Source organism: Engystomops pustulosus, chromosome 3 (assembly GCF_040894005.1).
Source record: "Engystomops pustulosus chromosome 3, aEngPut4.maternal, whole genome shotgun sequence".
NCBI classification, from domain to species: Eukaryota; Metazoa; Chordata; class Amphibia; order Anura; family Leptodactylidae; genus Engystomops; species Engystomops pustulosus.
Window position 1 is genome coordinate 189,060,223 of NC_092413.1, and position 22,141 is coordinate 189,082,363.

The window sequence follows — 22,141 nt, forward strand, 5'->3', positions numbered from 1 at the left end:
AGCTTGCATCTCCTCTAATCTAGTATTTAGGATCTCTGGTTTGCTGATGATCCTTTCAAGTCTTTTATACTGGGAGATGGGGAGTGAGTTTTTTGTAGATTTGGGGTGACAGCTAGTAAAGTGAAGGAGGTTGTTGCGATCGGTTGGTTTGGTATAGAGATCTGACCATAAGGTCCCATCTGTCTCTTTGATGATCATGGTATCTAGGAAGTTTATTTTCTCACTGTCACTGTGGAGTGTAAATTGTAACTCTGGCCAAATTGAATTGAGATCAAGAAGAAAATTGTGCAAGGAGTCCAATGTGCCACCCCATATGCAGAACACATCGTCGATGTAGCGTTTCCAGATGCGACAGTGGGTGGAAAAGAGTTGATTAGGATAGACAAAAGATCCTTCGATGAAGGCCATGTAAGTGTTCGCATATGGGGGTGCAACATTGGACCCCATGGCAGTACCCTGTCGTTGGATGTAGAATAAGTCTTGAAACATGAAGTGATTTTCTGTGAGTACGATTTCTAGTAATTCCAGACATAGATCAATTACAACCGTGGGATAGCTAGTTTCTTTAAGTAGTTCCTGAACCGCTCTAAGGCCTTTGTTGTGGGCTATCGAGGTGTAGAGGCTGTTAACATCTAAGGTAACTAGAAGGTCTGTAGGGTTGACTTTTTTAATGTCATTAATAAGTTCGAGAAATGAGTTGGTGTCTAGGAGAAAAGACTTAGTGGATCTTACCAATGGGGTTAGAATTTTTTCGAGAAGAATAGACAGTGGTGAGAGTATGGATTCGGTTGATGCCACTATGGGACGGCCTGGAGGTTTGTTGAGATTTTTATGAATCTTTGGAAGGGTATAAATCACGGGGATAATGGGTGTTTTTTGTGTTAGGAAGGTGTGTGTGGAGGAGTCAATTGTACCAAGTGAGAGATGTTTATCCAAGGTGTCTTTTATTCTTTTAGAGATCCTGGCTGTAGGATTTCTGTCTAGTTTCTCATAGATGTTGGTATCATTAAGTTGTGATAGTATTTCGTTAATGTAATCCTCTTTATTTTGGATTACTATAGCTCCGCCTTTGTCGGCTGGTTTTATGGTAATCTCTTTGGATGTCAAAAGGTTAGATAGTGCTAATTTGTCAGTGCTACTCATGTTATTGGGTGCATATAGTTGGCCTGAGTCTATATTCTGTCTCAGTTGGGTAATGTCTCTGTTGACTAGATTAATGAAGGCTTCAACACTATGTGAACCTTTGGGTGGCATGAAGTGACTTTTAATCCTCAAACCTAATGATGGGAGATTGATTGGGCTTCTATTCTCGATAGTTGGTGGGATAGAGTCCTCAAAATGTGCTTTGAGGCGGATCCCTCTGAAAAATTTTTGTAGGTCCATTTCTAAATCGAAAGTGTTGAATTTATGTGACGGACAGAATGACAGACCTTTCTGCAGTAAACACATTTCTGCTGGGCTAATGTTTTTGGAGGAGATATTGACAACTAATGGAGTCTCCCTACCTGGGACCGAGTAGTCATGGTTGCCATGTTGTCTCTTGTGCTGCCCCCTCCGCGTCTTCCTCTTGGGCGACGGCCTCGAGTTGTTCCTAAAAAAGAAGAAGAATGGGTATGATCCTGAGGTTCTCCCTCGATGCTTGAGGCCGAGGAGTTGGCTGATGATCTGTAGTTTTTTCTGGGGAAATATGTCTGGAAGTTGTCTTGCCATCTGTACACTCTGTCGTTAAGATAGTCTTCGGCGTCTCGGAAGAATTTTCTCCTTTTCTTGTTTTCTGTATCCTTTTTGAAGGAATCGAGATAGGTGTTGACTTTGGTTTTGAGCGAGGTGAAGTCTTCTGTTGTGAGAGTAGTTTTATATTCTTATGCTTCCTTTACAGGTACCATTACTACTTGATTACCCTGTCAAGCCTTCTACTACTGAATCTTATAGCATTCCCAAAGTTTCCCTGCTCATCCATTACCATATGAATTGATATACTATGTTAATTGATACATGATTTACCCTTGTGTCACAGGAACTATCCTGACCTTCTCTGTATATGCATCATGTATACTTGTTGTGTAAATATGTAAATATGCCCACTGTACATATCCCCTTGTTTCCTTCCTCACTGTCATGTATAAATACTTATATGTTATCCCACCTTAACATTCATAGTGTCTGAAGAAGGTCAGTGATTGACCGAAACGTCACTTAAAATTAACTGTGTGCAAAATAAAAAATTCAAATTCATAATCAGTGTGACTGGATTCCGTACTATGATGTTAGAAAAAAGGGGCTCAGTGACTGTTAGAAAAAAGGGGCTCAGTGACTGTTTTCAAAAACAAGGGGCTCTGTCACTATTAGCAAGAAGGGGGCCCTGTGACTTTTGTCTAGAAGGGTGTTCAGTAACTACTGTCTAAAAGGGCTCCACTGGCAATTAGCTTAAAGGAGACTCTGTAACTATTAGCAAAATGGAGGGGTGGGGGGGTGGGGGCTCTGTGACTATTAGCAAAAAAGGAGCTCTGTCTAAAAGGGAAATCTCTCACTGTATTGAACATTTTTAAAATTTTTTACAACTTTTAATTATTGCCTACTAACAGAGCCCAACCCCTTATCCTGTTCTCTTCCCACCCACACATCCCAGCTCCCCGGTTCAGTGGGCAATGGAATAACTGTCATAAGTAGCAATAAACATATTTGTTCAACACTCTTTTCATCCTCTTCGCCTTTCCCCATACAACCTCACCCCTATTACACCAGAATCAGATTAGCACACCATCCCGTTCCTTCAGTCCTGCCTGTTAGCCCACAACTTATCAAATTTGGTCACAGCTTTGCGTTTCATAAATAGCCCTTTTTATGGTCTGATCAAATGCGACATTTTGTCCTTAAATTCCTGTAAGGCCAGTGCGGTCGGACACAACATTTAGATGCAATTAGATTCCTAGACTGATATAATGCTCGCCTTACAGCTAATTTACTAAATGCGTCACCCGGAATTTCCTCTACGTATACTAAGACACAATGGGGGTCATTTACTAAGGGCCCGATTCGCGTTTTCCCGGCGTGTTACCCGAATATTTCCGATTTGCGCCGATTTTCCCTGTATTGCCCCGGGATTTTGGCGCACGCGATCGGATTGTGGCGCATCGGCGCCGGCATGCACGCGACGGAAATCGGGGGGCGTGGCTGAACGGAAACCCGACGTATTCGGAAAAACTGCCGCATTTAAAAACGGAAAATGTGTCACTTGGGACGCGCTTACCTTCACTTGGTCCGGGTCGGTGAACTTCAGGGCATCCGAATGCTTTTCAGCGTAGCAGCGCTACCTGGCGGAGGAACTACCTTGATGAATCCCGGCCGGGCCCGAATCCACCGCAGAGAACGCGCCGCTGGATCGCCAACGGACCGGGTAAGTAAATCTGCCCCAATGTACTGGAGTCACAGTAATACACAGATGAAATACCATGTATATGAGATCTAAAACTCCTCTCCATAATGGGGCTATTTGGCCTCCAGGCCAGCGAAGCGTGGCCTGTGGGAGGCTACAGAGTTAAGTAGTGTTTTCCAGTCCCCAGCCACGGAAGTGTTGGAGCTGAGAGGCAATGAAATAGAGCCATGAGTTAGGGGCCACTAATCCTCCCCCCTCTTTGGAACGCTGTAGCGTCTCATACTTAATTTGAGGCACCCCCTTTTTCCAGATCAGATCCCTAAATATTGTTTGAAATATTTTCTTCACTATCCATATATCTACCAATTGAACTTCTTCCAGCTGTCTTGCTAGAGTTGTAGACAGACTATTCTGTGGAATAATTCCAGTATGATATTCATCTAGATAGGGCTCTAGCCATCGATTCTTAGGTAACTCCAGGTGGAAAGAAAGTACCCGTTTAATTACCTCAGCATTATATGGTGGTGGCACATAAATTGCTGCTAAACAAAATGGGGTCCGGTATATATAGTCCCGGAGAGGCATACAAATCTACCATCTGCATCAATACATGAGCGGGCACATTCAAATGGTACATTTTTATTTTTTATTTTAACACACTGGGGCAGATTTACTTACCCGGTCCATTCGCGATCCAGCCCGAGTCGGGCTGAGTGAAGGTAAGTGCAAGCTTTGTTTTAAATGTGGCGGTTTTTCCGAATCCGTCGGGTTCTCGATCGGCCACGGCCCCCAATTTCCGTGGCGTGCATGCCAGCGCCGATGCGCCACAATCCGATCGCGTGCGCCAAAATCCCGGGGCAATTCAGGGGAAATCGGTGCAAATCGGAAATATTCGGGTAACACGTAGGGAAAACGCGAATCGGGCCCTTAGTAAATGACCCCCACTGACTCCATGTGAATAGGCACTATGTACAGACTGCTAAGAGGACCCAATCCAGCTTCTATTCAGAAGGTGGATGGTGTCAGTTGTCATGTGCGTCTCCTTTATGCATATAATGGATGTTGGAAATTGCTGAATGAAACACATAATTGTATATCTTTTATCAGCATCCCCCAGGCCACGCACATTCCAGGACAGAACATTAACTAATCCTGCCATATTGGCCGTAATGAAATAGGTGCGACTCTGAGAGCCCATATCCCATCATGTGAAAACTGTTTATTCTTGACAGTACATATCTACTACTACTTTGTGAACCGAGGAGCACCACCACCCTTAACCCTCAAAAACCCCTTAAGGCAAACAAGATATAAATACCAGAACACTGAGTATTGAAGCGCGGCTAGAAACATAGCGGCTACTCCATAACATATACAATCATTGCACATTAATATGGATCACCATGCTCCCATTACTGGATGACAGCATATTTGCACATCCACCATTAGTATGAATTGTCCCTCCTGTTAGTAAGGAAAAACACATATCAGAGTAACATAACGAATTATGCATTAACTGTAACAGGGGTCACCCCTAAACACTTTACCGCTTGGCATTATCGGACAAAATCTCACAAGGTGTCCCAAGTAATATAATAGCGTGTGCATGGTCAGTTCTCAGTGCGGTGGGGATGCCCTTCCCTGGCGTAGACGGTGCTCATTCAGGTCAAGCCAGTAGGCAGCATCCGCTGCAGTTTCAAAGAAGTGGTTACACTCCAGTGCAGAGATCCTCAGGCGTGCAGGGTAAAACATAGCATACGGGAGATTTAGATCTTGTAGCCTCTGCTTCACCTGCTGAAATTGCACTTCTGAGGAGAAATCCGGAAAGATTGCCACCTTACTGACATTAATACATAATTGTGGTCAGTTTCTGGCCAACCTCAGGATTCGATCTCTGTCCTTAAAGAGAAGAATGTGGATCAATGCTGGTCTAGGCGCATTTCCTGGAGGTAAAGGGTGCGATGACACTCTGTGCTCCCTCTCAACAGCAAGCAGAGGCGTCAGCTCATCTTTAGTGAATATTTTCAACAGCCAGTTTCAAAAAAGTCTGTAGTGTTTTTGCCTTCCGATCGCTCTGGCACCCCTATAACTCTTTATTATAACTCTGTATTATTTTTCGAAATCATCCGCCTTTGCCATTAATGAAGTTATATTAAAAGTATTTTTCTTTCATCCCTTGTCAAATTGGTCTTCAATAATGCCCACCCTTTCCTCTGCTGCTGAGACTCTCTCCCTCACTTTCTGCAGATCATGGTGCAGTCAGGGCGCCATTGCACTGCCGTTGAAGACATCCATCAGGGTAGGTTCCGACGTTCCCTCCCCATCCTCTGCTGCACTCTCCTGACATACCTCTTTCAATGATTCTATGTCCGCGCCGGGAGGTTCCTCCTCCATTATGGAAGCACGGTGGCTGCCATCTTTAGCCTCTGGCGCCACGTGGAGCTCCGCTTGTACCGTCAGCTCATGGGATCTTATGGTGTAGTCAAGACTCATCAGTGGTGAGCGGACATACTGTTCAAGCCATGCTGCAACATCCATAGGCTACTGTTTCTGCCTCTGTGGCTTAGTGGATCCAGCCGCTGCTGCCTGTGGCTAGCCATGCGGCTTCTGTGCCTCTGTCCGCCCTCCGGTCTGGCGCTTCACCTTATCTCCCCTAGTTGCCATGGATTCTGGCTTAGCAGCTGCAGGGGGTTCTTCTTTGTGCTAGGCAGCTTTGGGTTTCCCCAAAAAGCAAGAATATAATAATATTATACTAATATAATTAGTCTCTATGTGCTTCGAGCTGTGGCAACAATCATCCTCTCACATACTCAATTCGGCCACGCACCCGAATTCTCTCACTTTTAGCAAAAAGGTATACTCTGTGACTACTGCTTGCGCAGGCGAAGCTATCTCATTATCGAGTCCATTTGTGTTGGGTCCCCATTTCACAGGCCATAGACTGGAATAGGCCTTTGACCTGTGAAATGTCATACTTGGTTAAACTGCCTCCTTACTATTTAGCAGTTCCTGTCATGTGACAAGGGTGACATCATCTCAGGTCCTTTAGCCTTTTAACAATAGCAAACTGTACCTCTTGCATGTATCTGACCACATGAAGTCACAGCAGCCTCCATGGACTTCTATTCCTCTTTAATCTCCATAGAGGCTGCTGTGATTTCATGTAATCACATACTGTACATGGTGTATAGTTTGCTATTGTTAGAAAGGTAAAGAACCTGCAATGATGTCACTGGTCATATGTCATGAATGTAACAAAAGGCACTGCGTAAAAAACTGACACAATATTTCCCATATGTACATAGAGGTTTATATGTCTGTAGCTGAATATTAACAGACAGTCCCTAAGTACAAGGAGGCATTGCAGTGATTTGAAGAGACAAAGTCAAACTAATGGGGCGTGGAACACTGCCAGAGAGAAGAGTCACAGCCAGGTAACATTAGTCAGAAAAGCTAATTTGCATATCAGAAAAAACATCTGTAATTAAGGTACAGTGCCTCACTGGCAGCTAATTTTAGGTGATATGGGGAGAACTTGTAACCCTTGAGAAAGCGTGTGTGTATGCGCGAAACGGCCTGTCGCCCAGGCAGCTCCTCACTCTGTCCTCTTACCTCTGCTGCAATAACTATTAAGAAAAAGGGTCTCAGTGTCTTTTACCAAAAAATAGGAACTCTGCTTCTATTAACAAAAAGGGGGTTCTGTTACATTTACCAAAAAGGAGGGCTTTTTGACTTTAATGATCCCCTGGGGGAAATTATTGTGTACATAGTGTCCCAGCAATTGTTACATACAGTTGGAGATAGGCTTAACGTTACAGTTACTTTGAGAGGAACTTTTTTACATGCTAGTTGCTTGGTTACAAATAAAAAGTTACAGGACATTGCGATACGGCACAATACAGGTTAACATGACCACATTTGGGGACACAATTACGGTACGGAAACACATCATTCACAATAACAAATAGACACAGGCTAGACAGATATGAATAGGGGTTACTACAGTAGGGGTGCCGATGCTGCACTTACGGTGTTGTGGTGAAATGGTGGTGTGCTGCTGTTGATTGGGAAGAAGAGAAACTCTCTGTAGCTCCACTTATGCCAAGTACTGGTGCTTAAGCTGCTTTGTGCTGGCTACTGGAGCCTCTGTACAGTGTTCCTCCTGACCTGCGGCAAGGCACTGGTTGTAATCACTTGCATTTCAGGTTCTCAAAGATATAATTGGTGCTCTTGGCTGTGGGGTTCCATTTCCAGCGCTCTGGTGCACCCATGGAGCAACAGAGAAGCTCTTGTTGCTGGTGATCTGCTTGGTGGTGAATTGGGCTGAGAGGGTGAAAGTGCCAAGCTCGTGGGACGGTGGAGGTCAAAAGCTGAAGGTTCACCTTCCAATAATGACCCTAAACACACAGTGACTTCAGAACAACTGCATATACTGTAGATCCATAACTAAATACTGTAGTCTGTGTACGTAGGTATGTGAACAATTTGAATGTGTATTTTAAAATCTAGCCCCCAAAGCTATATTAGAAATGACAATGAGATCTCTTTTAAATACACGAATATTGATTTCATATTATGTATTATACTGCGCATTATAGGTGTAATGTTTTCTCACAACATGTTTGACAAGCAGCTTTCCAGTACATTGCATGGAATCTAAAATGGCGCCAATAAAAAATACAATTTGTCTTGCAAAGCCCTCACTCTGTAAACGTAAATATAACAAAGTTATTGCTTTTAGAATGAGGGGAGTAAAAAAACAGAAATGCTAAAACGTAAAAGGGCTGTTAGGGTTCAGACACATTTGATAAATCTGTCCCATTGTGTTTCATCTGAACAGATAACACCCCATGCCTAAAAAAACGCAAGCTTGTACTATCAGAGGAAAAACACAAAATAGAACCATATGTGCCGGACTGCGATGAAAAGGGAAACTACATACCTAAGCAGTGCCATGGCAGCACCGGGTACTGCTGGTGTGTGGATAAAAATGGCGATGAGATACATGGGAGAAGAGCTAAACCAGGCACCGACCCGCTAATATGTGAAGATACAGGTAATTTTCTTTTCCATATATAATGTGCACATTGGATGTGTTATATCTTGGTAGGATACTTCTTACAATGTAAGATTTCATCAAGAACTTTCCTGCCATAGTAGTGACTGTAGTTAAAGGACAACTACCATCAGGTTTACTGATGGTAAATTGGCCTCACCTTATTGCTTATTACCTGTTCCAAGGGAAGACACTGGGTTTTAATAGATGGCCGTGATGTTGAAAAAACGACTTTCTAAAATTATGCTAATGAACATGAGGTGCTCCGGACGATGTCACCGGAGCACCTGCAGATTATGCATGCCCCCGTATGAAATATTCTCCCCTGGTCCGGCACTGTAGACAGCCTGTGACGTCACCCTGATGTCCGCAAGTCTTACACATGCGCAATAACGCTTTCCTTGCGCAGCTGCTTGGGGGTGTTAAAAAACAACAAAAATAAAAAATGACTTGATTTTATTTTACCTCTCAATAAAGGAATTAAAGGTGAACAAAATGCCATACATACCCCAAAATTTTATCAATGAGAATTACCATACAATTCAGTAAAAATGGCAAATATTGTACAAAAGTGGTAACATTTTTCAAATGTATAAAATCAGAACTATCGCAGTTTTGACTCCATCATCGGTGAATGGTGAATTCCCAATTTGTTCCTTTACCACATAATCAGATAAGCACAAATTTTTTACCAATTAAAAATATATACCTTGCCTTGTAAGAGTAAGACCTCAGATTCTTGAAAGGCTAGGGTGTGATCATGTGATTCCAAACATGCAAGACCAACCCAATGCTTATTATGAATCTGCTTTTAGCAAAGAAAACACCTTGCTTAAACAAACGGGAAAAAGCACTCAGTGGAGGACAACCATTACTTGGAGCATTTGCCCCGGACTGTGATGAAGAAGGTAACTTCAAACCCAGGCAGTGTCATGGCAGCACCGGGTACTGTTGGTGTGTGGATGACAATGGTGTAGAAATATCTGCTACAAGAACTCCACCTGGAGAGAAGCCGCCAACATGTGGAGCTACAGGTGAGAGTGTACTTTACACTTGCATGCTCTGTCTGCACATTGCCCACTGAATCATAATAAGGATTTTTCACTTGTAATTTGTATAATTATTTATATTTTAAAGCTCCTTTTATTGTACCTTTTAATAGCCTTTTGAAGTAACACAGGAGACATAGGGGAAGATTTACTAATCAGGCTTCTGGGGTAATGAACCCTTGGGACCACCGCGGACAATGACACAAGCCGACACCTGGGACCGGAATCTAAGTGGCACCCGGTTTTCACGAGTTGGTCTTGCTGCGGCGGGGTACCACCAGGTCATTCCACAGATGCAACTTGTCCGCGGTGACAGCCAAGGTACAGAATCAGCAATCAATCTTATAGTCGGGACATAGCAGGTGGTCAGGGCTGGCAGCGAAGGATCAAAGTCAAGGTCAGGTGCGGGGTCACAATAGGAGCTCAGAATACTGGAAACACGCAGAGGAAGCTTTCTCAAAGGCATGAAGCTCAAAGATCCGGCGGGGAATGCTGAGAGCAGATGGTCTTTATAGAAACCCGGGAAGTGGCCAGCGGCAGTCAGCAGAACGCTAGCCCTTTAAAAATGCAAGTGCCGGACCCTATGCGCGCGCCCTAGGATGGGGGGATGAGCTCAGTGGCCAGCCGGGGCGGGAGCAGGAATGTGGAGAGGTAAGTGAGCCCGGCCCAGGGCACCACAACGGAGAGGGGCACGGGTGTGCCTGCAATCCGAGATGTGGATCTCAGAGGCACCCATGAATTCTGTCGTAATTTGGGTTTTAGGCAGTTTTCTGGGACTAGTTCAACAAAATGGACGTGGCCTATGAAAAGGGGACGTGGTCTCATATAAAAAAGTCAGTACCGACAAAAGTATTGCTTACCGGACAGGATTTTGTGCCAGTTTTTTTGTCTAAAATAAGTCAAATAATAGGAGTTGCGGAGTACGATTAAACATTCTTATGCTATGACAGATTAATCATCCAGTCACTTATATGAATCTTATACGTGTGCAGCATGAGACCATACCACACTTTTTATAAATCTGCCTCATTGTTTCCATTTGATTAACATTTGTCCTTTTATTTAAAGAACCTTGTATAAGAGAGCGGCAGAAAGTGCTGGGTGCGGGGCGGCCTTTACTTGGAGCCTTTCTACCTGAATGTGATGAGAGCGGCAGCTACAGTCCAAAGCAGTGTCATGGCAGCACCGGGTACTGCTGGTGTGTTACTGAAAATGGAGAAGAGATAGCGGGTACAAGGACGGCACCTGGGCAGTCACCTCTCACATGTGGGGTCAAAGGTAAGAACCCATTTATGTAACAGTGACCTTGTAGTGTAGCTAATTCATTAATTAGTACTCATTCAGTAAAGAACATCTGCAGCTGCATAGGAACTCATCTTGAAAATACCCCTGGAAGATTTATAGCCTGGGGTGTCACTAGGAGAGGCATAGCCGACATCTAAATTGAGCCCCCCTTTCCCCTTAAAAAATATACATATTTGTGGGTTACAATTACATAGAGTATATACACACACCATATATGCATGCATACAGCATATACACATCAGATATACACACATACATCAAATATACACATACATACAACACCATATACTGTACAGACATATAGCATATACATACAAATACAGTAAATAAACACCACATACACATACAGCATATTCACACCCAATACCATAGATGTCGGGGCCCACTGACACTGTGAGCCCCATAGTGGCTGCTATGGTTGCTAAAGGGGATATCACTTTTAAACACAGTTTGAAAAATTCCTGTAAGGAGCTTGGTGTATACCTGGCTGCTATAAATCATTGCTCCCTCCTCCCCTCTTCATAAACTCCCATGAAATCTGACATATCAATAAAGTTCTGTCTTTTTAGATAACAAAAAAAAATTAAGCTTTCACCCAAACTTTAAAGGGGTATTCCCACATAGACAAGTTTCTTATATCTACTCAGGATAACAAACAACATTCTCTAATTCACTGTTATTATCAAAAATACGTCATTTCACCGATATAAGTCCAACGTGTCTCTATCAGTCCTGGTACACACAATTTCAGTTTCCCCTAGACATGACCCTGTAATTTCTGACTTAGGGTTGGGCCGCCATCTTGGATTGCTGTGTGAGATTGTGCAGATGAGATTTCTGTCTCTCTATGCTGTGTGCCTGTAGCCACGCCCCCTGCACAGAGCTCAGAGACACTCACTGATTACTTCCTGCCAGGAGATCATGAGCAGAGAGAGAGAGAGAGGCTGAAAACTACGAATTAAAAGGAGATAATTGATCCGGGGGAAAGGGAAGGCAGGCACATATCTGTGAGATGTAGCAGGCTCACAGTGTAACAGTGTAAGAGTCTGTCAGCCTCTGTGTCAGCCTCTGTCTGTCAGCCTTTGTCTGTCATGCCTCTGTGTAGTCATCTCATGCATCTTTGATCTGTCTCCTCTCTTTCTATGTGTAAGATGCTAGTACAATGTCAGAAGCCAGATAAAAGTGTATATACACCTGTACCCTGATAATTTAACCACATTGTCACCCCACAGAAATAGTTGAACTACGTTGTGACTGCTTAGTGAGACCCCGTCCACAGCCTTGAATTTTGCACTGAGCAGCCTAGAGAGTGATAGGAGGTAAAACAGCAATACAACATTGTAAAGTAAGAGGTTAAAATGATCTTTATTGTGTTAACACCATGTGAAAATTTTCTTTCATGGGAAAACACCTTTAACGAATAATCAGACAAATCTTTATTCATTTTTAATTACAATATAGATTTAAAAATGGGCACTCAATAGAAAAGGGATACAGCTAAAAGCCGAATGGAAATGGTCTAGTGATAAAGAGAACCCCTTGACAGCACTTCACCACCTTGAAACTAGTTAAAGTCCAAATGCGCTTAACAGAAATGGAGTAATTACGTTTAAAGTGTCCAAGATGTCTGTATAAAAAAAAAAAAAAAATCAAATTGTTTACAAATACAAAGAAACATCTCGATATGTTATAAGTGGTATTATACCGCATAATACTGAATTGGTTATCAAAACCATTAAGGCCTCGCACATGAACAGGGTAAAGTTTGAGGCCCATGGAAATAGTGTTTTTTACCCCTCGCATCTCCATAGGAGCGGGGGAGCTGTGCCTGTGTACAAGTAGGACCTGCTATATCTATTGCCTCCCAGCTTGGTTACAGTGTGGTAAGACTCCCCGTACAGTGACCATGCACAATATACCTCATTGGCAGCCATAATCTAGCTGCTGTTTTTGTGGCTGGCTCAAAGCCACCCTTTATGGTCGTGAGGCCTAAGCTGAAAAATGCTTTTAACAAAAAGCATATTTCATATTTATGAAAACTTTTCTTCTTACATATGCAACACCCTCGCCGATGCAAGGCAGAGCTGTGTTTGCAAATACGTCCCACCATGTAGCTTGCAGCCTGTGTAGGGTCTGATTAGCCTCACAGCATGTCACTACATAACACTAGATAACACAGATGAACTCTGCAGTGGTAGATCCTGCCTGGCAAGGCAGGAGTTAATTCTTTGATGTGATGTAAGATGTGTCATCCAATCACATGTGTTATCCTAATGTATTGTAAGCTGGGATGTAATTGGAGGAGTAACCACCACATGAGCAAGAGCTGAGAAAAAGGGACGGTTGGAGATTTCCAACAGTCAGTTCAGTGAGACCAAGCAGTGAGTTAGACAGAGAGAGGAAAGGGGTATCATCCTACCTTCCAGGGTGATACCTGAACCACTCCAGGACAAGCTGAAGCTTCCTATTAGGACACAGCTACCTCCCAGCCTGCCCTCTGCATCCAGGCTGGCGATCTACCTCCTGTGGCTACCTCCAAGTACAACTCAGTACTCCACCATTTTGTTAAGGCACGTTGCTGCGGTTCCTGTCGGTTCCAATAAAGAACTGTAAGTTGTTTTTGTTCAACGTCTGCCTCCGTCTGGTCCCTGCTACTACGGCTGTCACCATCACGGGCACCCTGTCCACCACACAGAGACTCATCCTCTAGAGACTAGAAGGGTTGCCCCAGGGAGATTCGCTATAGCAGCCTCTCCCTCATCATTTCTTGCCAACACCACCTGCTGGAGACCTGCCAGGCTGTAGGACAGCCCTCCGGTTCCCCATACCAAGCACCGTGACACTAGCGTGCCTAGGCCGCAACCGCCAGCCACTCAGGTACTGCGGGCCCCGGCTGACTCCAGGCCCCGAGAAAAGGCTAGGCCCCGGTGGGGGATGTTGCACATACTTCTCCTGTGTATTCAATAAATAGGACACAGACTTTTTTACATTTTGCAGTAGACTTCCCCCATCCAAATAAAAACTCAATAGTGAGGAAAAATGTTCATGTTAAGGTGCAACTTGTCACAACCAAGGTGGTAACTTTAGAAGGTACTAGGGTGTGGCTGCACCCTGGCCTAGCTTTTATAAACAACTAGCTGTAGCTCCCGGTATAGTAAGTAACTGCTGTTAGCTACAACAAAATAGAATGTGTTAACAAAATTTTTTTATATGTATCTATAGACTGTTTCAGACTGTCTCTGACTGCCTGTCTGTTGCTGGCAGTCTCTTTCAGTCACTGTCTGTTGCTGGCTGTCTTTTTCAGTCACTGTCTGTCTGTCACCAGCAGTCTCTTTTAGTGACTGTTTGTCGCCGGCAGTCTCTTTATGTTGAAAGTCTGACAAAATTGCGGGACACACCCATTAAACTCAGTGCACCGTAAAAAAAATGGTTTACTGGTAGTTGAAGTGCTATTGTCAGGTGTAGGATGTGCCAGATTATTCAAGACGGTGTACCTCACTAGTGATAAATCTGGGCCAGCGTTTGCAGATATCATGAACAGCCTTGAAAATCAGTGGGGCTCATTTACTTAAGGTCGCGGATCGCACTTTCGTCAGACTGTTCTTCTTTTTCGGGGAATGCACGGATTGGACAGGTATTTAACAGGTGTTTGTGCTGGGATTGTGTTGCTCGTGATAGTTTTTTGGTGCGGGATTTAACTTTCAAATTGTGCCGCAATGGTGAACTCTGTTGGGCCTGAGCGAGGAAACGACACATGCAGGATATGGGCGCACGATCTTAGTGAATCGCGGCACAGTGCATTATTGTCAGACAATGTACTTTCAGTAAACTCTTGTGGGAATTTAAGTAAATGTGCCCCAGTATTTTATTTTTATCACAGTCTTATAGATTTTTATGTATTTTTTCAGATTCTGTGGCATTCCGGTACGCAGTAGCTGTGGTGAAAAAATCCAGTACATTTCAGATTAATGAACTGAAGGGCAAAACATCTTGTCATTCTGCGGTGGGAGATTCAGCAGGTTGGGTTGCTCCTATGAGTGCCCTCCTTACAAAGAGGATCCTATTGTGGGAAGAGCCTGAAACAAAATCTTTTGAAAAAGGTACAGACAAAGCACCACATTGCTAATATATTCATACATTTCTAGGAGACATAGAATATGACACAGAGTTATAAGATGCTGCACAATTGTTATTTTATTTGAGGCTTCCAACTCAGGATCTCCTCTATAACCCAAACGTGTACTGTGACTCTTGTTCTGGTGGAGTTTTTTGGCCCACCAAACATCTATTTATTTGCATATCCAACATGTAATAATACATTTGCCCTGTGATTTCTGAAGAGGAAATATAAAACCAGCTGCATGCTGTAGAAACTCTAAAAATTTTGCTGGTTATTGGGATCTTGACAAGAAAGCAAATTGGATGGGTTCCTCGCATGGTTATAAATAGGATAGAGATTCTGAGAAATTGGAAACATTGAAAACTTATTTTGCTTTTATGGGGCATTATCCAAACCATTAGTTACTGATGTAGAGCTCAATGTTTTGTGTGGAACCTGATAATCATAATTTATTATAGACATTTCATTGTCTCCTATGCATGATTTTTTTATTATATTGAGGTAATAGCACAGCACAGTGCGCTTCTATGTAGTAAGTTGATGTCTCTCATTTCTACCATAGCTGCTTCCGAGTTCTTCTCTGCCAGCTGTGCCCCAGGAGCCAAGGAAGAAAACTTGTGTAAGCAGTGTGCAGGACAGCAAGATAAGTGTAAGCAAAGTCCTGGAGAACCGTACTATGGAGATGAAGGAGCCTTCAGGTGAGTGGGAATGAAGTAAAGTACTACATCTACAACAGATAGCCTGCTCCGGAAACTGATAACTACTGATAAAAGTATATTTATGAAAAAAAATCCAGTAATATAGCAGGAGTCAGTACAGTCCACCAAATACATTTCTTTATCTTTAATGTATGATGTCAAATCTTTTTTGGGAATCCTTGGAATGAGTAACCAAGGAAAACCTCCACTTTACGGTGTGGAAACGGGCACCAAAGTATACATCCCCAATTTACTTTAAAGGGGCGAGGTCTCGCTTTTATATTTCCTTGTTTTGGGAATGCTGTCACAGAGAAGTGTTATGGGGTCTCTTCGTCTCATAAGTGGAAAAAACACCACCAAAAGAGACTTCCTGCTTCTACAATATAAAGAACATTCTAGTGTGTCCTTACAGCATCCAGTATTTTCTGCAGCCTTCGTCTTTACTCACACTTCTGTCCTCCACTCATTCTCACAACCGTGTAATCACTACAGACACTTTCTTCTCTGGACAGGTGTTTAGGAGAAGATAAAGGAGATGTGGCTTTTGTGGAGCACACAGTATTATCAGGTAACTTTACTTATAAACCTGGACAACAACTTCTCTGTTAACCACAATGTAGGTGATCGTTGTCTGTGTGTCTGGATTTGTCTGTAATGTTATTTATCCAAAAACCTTCTTTCTGTATAAATTCCATGTCTTGTTCTTCAGGGCAAAACCCAGACAATTACGAGTTGCTTTGTCCAGACAACATTAGACGTCCACTAAGCAAATATAAAAACTGTAACTTTGGAAAAGTCCCAAACCATGCTGTGGTGACCAGAAGCAGCGGAGACAAGACTGAGGATATCATTGAGTATCTTCTTGAGGCTCAGGTAGATACAATTACACCAGACTGGATGCTAGACTATTGATTTACTGTTATTTGGTATCTTATTGAGGCTGATAACTTTAAAGGGTACATTTAGGTTTGGTAAGTTAAAGTCATTTGCAGTACAGCACAGAATATTTGGTATGACATATTCTCTGTTGTTGATCAGTGATGTCTGATAACCGCTAGAGCTAAAATGTTACTGACACTAGTACTGAGTGATAGCTAGTTTTGGTTAATGTCATTTGTTGTGGTCACATTACATCTTTTATCCAATGTCAGAAAAAAGAGTGCAAACTATTCAGCTCTACTCATGGGAAGAATTTGCTCTTTGAAGACACAACCACCAAGTTCTTTCCTCTTCCATCAGCGATGGACCCTGCTCTGTTTTTAGGATCAGAGTTGTATAATGCTATGAAAAGACTGCACGGTAGGAGATATTTTTGTAGATGAGTATTTGCTAGCGTTTAACAGTCATTTAACAATTATTTTAATATTCTTATAATAATTATATTTCGCATTAGGAGAACCTCTTCCATCCAGGAATGAGCTACGTTGGTGTCCACAAAGCAGTGACGAGAAGAAGAAATGTGATGACTGGTCTGCAGTGAGTGGGGGCGCTATTAAATGCACAGAGCCGTTGTCTGAACTGCAATGCATCGTAAAGGTCCTGGTAAGTAACTATTTTACTAGAAAGTACAAAAAACATTCATCTCAGAGATGGTGACAGAAAGTAAGAAGTGCTGTGGGCATCAGTGATGGGTTCTTGTTGCAGAAAGGAGAAGCTGATGTAGTAAAAGTCTCGTTATTACATATGCACACGGCTTTGAAATGTGGATTGGTCCCATCAGTGGAAGAGTACCACAATGAAGGTAAGAGGCAACAGCCACTTCTAGATACTTTGTCAAGTGTGGAGAAACTGAGCAGCATTCTCTGTGTTGATTTCAGTGCCAGAATCTGTGCCAAGGCCAAGGTCCCATCACTAGTTATCTCGCAGCTTCTGCTACTGCTTGAGCAAGTAACCTTGACCAGAAATCTAAAAAAAATCACTAGTCCAAGGCATAAAACCATTAACAAACTACCGGGACCCTTATAAAAGAAGCCATCTGCGGCAAGGGCTAAGCAGAAAGTTACTACTGATTAACACGTGTGAAATATTTTCACATCGGTATAAGGCGGGCCCCCAGAATTAATCTCTTTTGTGGAGGAAAGGAAAGGGCGGGTTGCTATTTTTTGCAACTTCCATAGAACATTATATACAGATCCATATTCTTCCATACAGGTTATAACATTTCTACTGCCTGAGGGCAAAAGTTAATCGCTCCCCTTCGCCCCAGCAGCCTACTGCTGATCCTTTCCTACACGTGCCACATCTGAAAATCATCATCAGAAAATACTGAAAACTTTACTAACATTTTATAACATCCCCACAGGCTTATTGGAACTCTGTGATTGACACTACACAGGCTGACGCTGTCTAACACATTATTAGGTCAGCCAGTGACACCGACAATAGTGGCCAATACTACCTTATAGATGCTGATCTGCTCCATCAGGAAGAGAACTTCATCATGACTTCTACCAGCTGTGGTCTATCACTGCTACATTCATCAAAAGATGTCTTCAGCTCTGTGCAGCATATCTCCACACTGTACCAGTATAATTACCACAGTCACTTATAGTATTATGTACCTGGATAACAACACTGCGCTCCTAAATATACAATATATATACCCCTAACAACACAATTGACCTCATTTTAAACATCCATTTGATTGTCCTGTATATATAGTATCCCGGAATTTATTATAGCATGTACAGTGACCACTAATTAATATAGGACAGACATAAGATAGAGCACTTGTATTTTGTTTGGAAACCCAGTGTAAGTGCATCAGGCAAAACATTTCACCAAAAGTGTATGTGTATGCATTATTTATATAAGTAACAATTAGATTAACAATATCATTCACACATTACCACTAAACTCCTATGGGTTTGCTGATTGTAGTTTGCCCCATGTGCTTGCATTCCACTTCAAAACGCGAAGCAAACGCATCATGTGAAAAGTATTGTATCTTAATACTTAATATTGTATCTTAATACTAATAAATATACAACACCCTGTTATTATTATGTTACACACAGCACCCTCCTAATTTGTATACAGCCCCCTAATAAGTTTAAATACAGCACCCCCCTAACGAATATATAAAGCAGCCATTAATGTAAGTATACTGTATTTATATATATATACATTTATATATGTATCCCATAAGTTATTTATATACAATCTCCTTCTGATTCACTCATTTATATACAGAGCCCTACTTTAATTTATTAAAAGGCCTCAATATACACAGCCCCCCCACTCCAGTTCAGTAAATATCTTTACCCATATATAGATTTCCCCTTCAGTTTAATAAATATCTGGCCCCATATGTAGACCCCCCAGTTTAATAAATATGTTGCCTGAAATATATACCCCCCCCCCAGTTTAATAAATATCTTGCCACGTATATAGATCCCCCAGTTCAATAAATATCTGGCCCTATGTGTACATTGCCCCCCAGTTTAATAAATGTCTGGCCCCATATTGAGATCCCTCCAAGTTTAGTTATACACAATTCAATAAATCTCTGGCCCCATATAAAGACCCCCCCCCCAGCCCCAAGTTTAGTTATACACAATTCAATAAATCTCTGGCCCCATATAAAGACCCCCCCCCAGCCCCAAGTTTAGTTATACACAATTTAATTAATATCTACACGTTAAAAAAAGAAATGAAAACTAATGATTGCCAGGATCCACTCTGTACTGATCCAATCTTTGTTCCGTCACTGCTGCTCCACTGTCCTCCACGTGGTACAGCCGCTCTTAACTTTTTGTGGCTCTTCTGCTGGGTTTTCTGTGCAGAAATGTAACAGTGAAGATGTTACTGTGAAGACGATAGAAGAGCAGGAAGAAGAAGAGAGCAGATAGCAAGCACTGTGCCACTCTGTATATCAATCTCATCTATGACACAGACATGGATGCAATTGATCTTTTTGGTGGGCCATAGGCGTCCAAATTGCCCACACTAGATTAGAATATTTTTCCACCCCCCAAAGGGCTCTGCCATCTGTCGCCTGAGGCAAGAAGATCTTGGGCAGATGCGGCCCTGGCTTTCCTGCTTCTTGCGGCCCTCATCAAGGAAATTGTAGTGCCCACGAATATGAGACAATTATGACCTGTTCTATGGTTAAGCCAATCTCTGTGAAGAAAGTAGCCCACTATAAAACACAAAAAGTATCTGTTTTTCTATTATATAAATAGGAGTATAGATGATTGTGCACTTTACTATAAAAATATATCCACAGGTTGGATATAAGGTGCACTTTACCTTTAAATCTTTGGATATGGTAAAAAATACAGTATATAGGTTTGTCGTTCATTGCACATAAAACTGTTTATAATAATGATTGTAATCTTTTCTCTTTTGGACAGACTTCAGACCATGCGAGACAAATGCAGCAGATTATGCTGGTATGTTACAGTATACATAAAATAGACATAAGCACTTCTGAGTATCTATAGTTTGTTTATACGAAAGGCAAAAAATGATGGATAATTATGGATCAGCTTGTACAATAATATTACAAAAACCATAGACAACAGAATGAATGGCTACTCAACCACTAGTTGGAGCGGTGACCCACCACAGCTAGTGATTGTCTAAGAAGCCTCTTTGAGGGTCATTTACTAAGGGCCCGATTCGCGTTTTCCCGACATGTTACCGGAATATTTCCGATTTGCGCCGATTTTCCCTGAATTCCCCCGGGATTTTGGCGCACGCAATCGGATTGTGGTGCATCGGCGCCGGCCTGCACGCGATGGAAATCGGGGGCGTGGCCAAGCGAAAACCCGACGGATTCGGAAAAAACACCGCATTTTAAAAAAAAAATGTGTCGCTTGGAATGCGCTCACCTTCACTTGGTCCGGCCCGGTGAACTCCGGCGCGTTCAGATGCTTCTCAGCGCAGCAGCGCCACCTGGTGGACGGCGGAGGAACTACCTTGATGAATCACGGCCGGACCCGATTCCAGTGCAGAGAACGCGCCGCTGGATCGCGAACGGACCGGGTAAGTAAACATGCCCCTTTGTGTTTTCTGTGGTTTTGGGAGACACCCAGAAAATCCAGTACAGCAGGTACCATGTTACTGGCACCCTGTAGATTCTCTTTACATATAATTAATGTCACAGCCCAATGTTATTGGTTTTATGTCCATTTTGTTTACTCTATGTACTTTATTTTCTGATGGTCTGGGGTCAGCTGCACATGCAAAGCCACTCAGTTCAATTCTATTGGATGGCCTGATCAGCACTGCCTATTGGATTCATTTAGAGCGTAGGCCCTTTTTACACAAAACACTGGGGCAGATTTACTTACCCGGTCCCGTCACGATCCCGAGGTGCGCTGTCTGATGAAGATTCGAGTCCGGTGCGATTTACTAACATCGTGCCTCAGAGTTCCTGCATGTGTCGCTCCTGCGCCGAGGTCCGCCGTAGTTCACCTGCTTCTTCCTGGTACATAAGAGTGCTTGATCTTGCGACACAAATCCTTTTTTAAATTCCCCTGTTTGTCCAAATCCATCGGGTTGTCTGACGGCCCGCCCCCCGATTTCTGTCGCGTGCAAGCCGATGCCGATGCGTCAAAATTCCTGGGCAATTGCGGCGTTCAGACCCTTAGTAAATGAGCCCCACTGTGTGACAGCCGGATATTGATCCCCATAGACACCTATAGTGCCTGGCCATGGTCTGGTGAGCACACACGTGTGTCGCTGTACCATACAGTAGGCTCTATCTTTTCCCCTACATATGGCTGGGTGACAGTGCTCTCCCCTCCTCTCCCCAGCGCAAAGCTGTATTTCCCAGGATAGCATGCGTTCATAGTAAAGAGTCCTTAGTTTTCCATTTTTAATTGGAAATATAAAAACTTAGTTATTATTAGAAACAAAGTCATAAATATTCTCTTCATTATTCCACTTGAGGCATGAATATTTCATGACGCTTTCTATTTACTGTTTAATATTTTCTGTTCTAGACTTTATGGCAGACAGAGTTGTGGCCGTCGTAAAAAAGGAAGACGCAGATATCACATGGAACACACTAAGAGGCAAAAAGTCCTGTCACACTGGTCATATTAATGAATGGAGCCTAATTGTTGCCCTTCTTAGTAAGCAGAGCAGGACTTGTGACATTGGTGAGTAGACTATAAGCTGTGGCTGTATGAACATTTGCTGAATATTCATCAACATTCAAAGAAAGTGCAAATGGAGGGGGGGTTATAAAAATGGGGGTAACAGTTGAGAAGTAACTTATGGCTCTTCTTTTTTAAACCCTTAAGAAAATTAAAAGTAAAGCTTAATGTTTGCCAGTATCAACAAATTCATTTTAGATGTCTACCAGTTTCCCCCACGTGATTGATTATCTCCTTCACAAATCCTTTACCTGCTAAACCTTGAGACATTTTGTCATCTTAATTCCATGTCAGCCGAATTCCAGTGACTAGGGATGAGCTGCACTGCCAAGCGCAATGTACAGCTTGGTACAGGCGGTCACCAGGTTTTGCACAAGATAGGTTGTTTAGGATCGTATTTAACCCTTTAAGGACCTCGCTCTTTTTTGTT

The 22,141-nt window shown here is 42.7% G+C and overlaps 1 protein-coding gene across 1 annotated transcript in view; it reads left to right on the forward strand.

The window, feature by feature from the left end:
• The window catches only part of LOC140122492 (saxiphilin-like), a 54,869-nt gene that overhangs the window by 11,256 nt on the left and 21,472 nt on the right, over window positions 1-22,141 (forward strand). Inside the window, exons 5-16 of the mRNA XM_072143420.1 lie at window positions 8,217-8,432; window positions 9,248-9,466; window positions 10,550-10,759; window positions 14,695-14,886; window positions 15,469-15,604; window positions 16,117-16,172; window positions 16,314-16,477; window positions 16,756-16,903; window positions 16,998-17,146; window positions 17,249-17,345; window positions 19,960-19,998; window positions 21,556-21,714. Of these exons, the coding sequence (XP_071999521.1) occupies window positions 8,217-8,432; window positions 9,248-9,466; window positions 10,550-10,759; window positions 14,695-14,886; window positions 15,469-15,604; window positions 16,117-16,172; window positions 16,314-16,477; window positions 16,756-16,903; window positions 16,998-17,146; window positions 17,249-17,345; window positions 19,960-19,998; window positions 21,556-21,714 (1,785 nt within the window). The remainder of the gene's footprint in view (window positions 1-8,216; window positions 8,433-9,247; window positions 9,467-10,549; window positions 10,760-14,694; window positions 14,887-15,468; window positions 15,605-16,116; window positions 16,173-16,313; window positions 16,478-16,755; window positions 16,904-16,997; window positions 17,147-17,248; window positions 17,346-19,959; window positions 19,999-21,555; window positions 21,715-22,141) is intronic.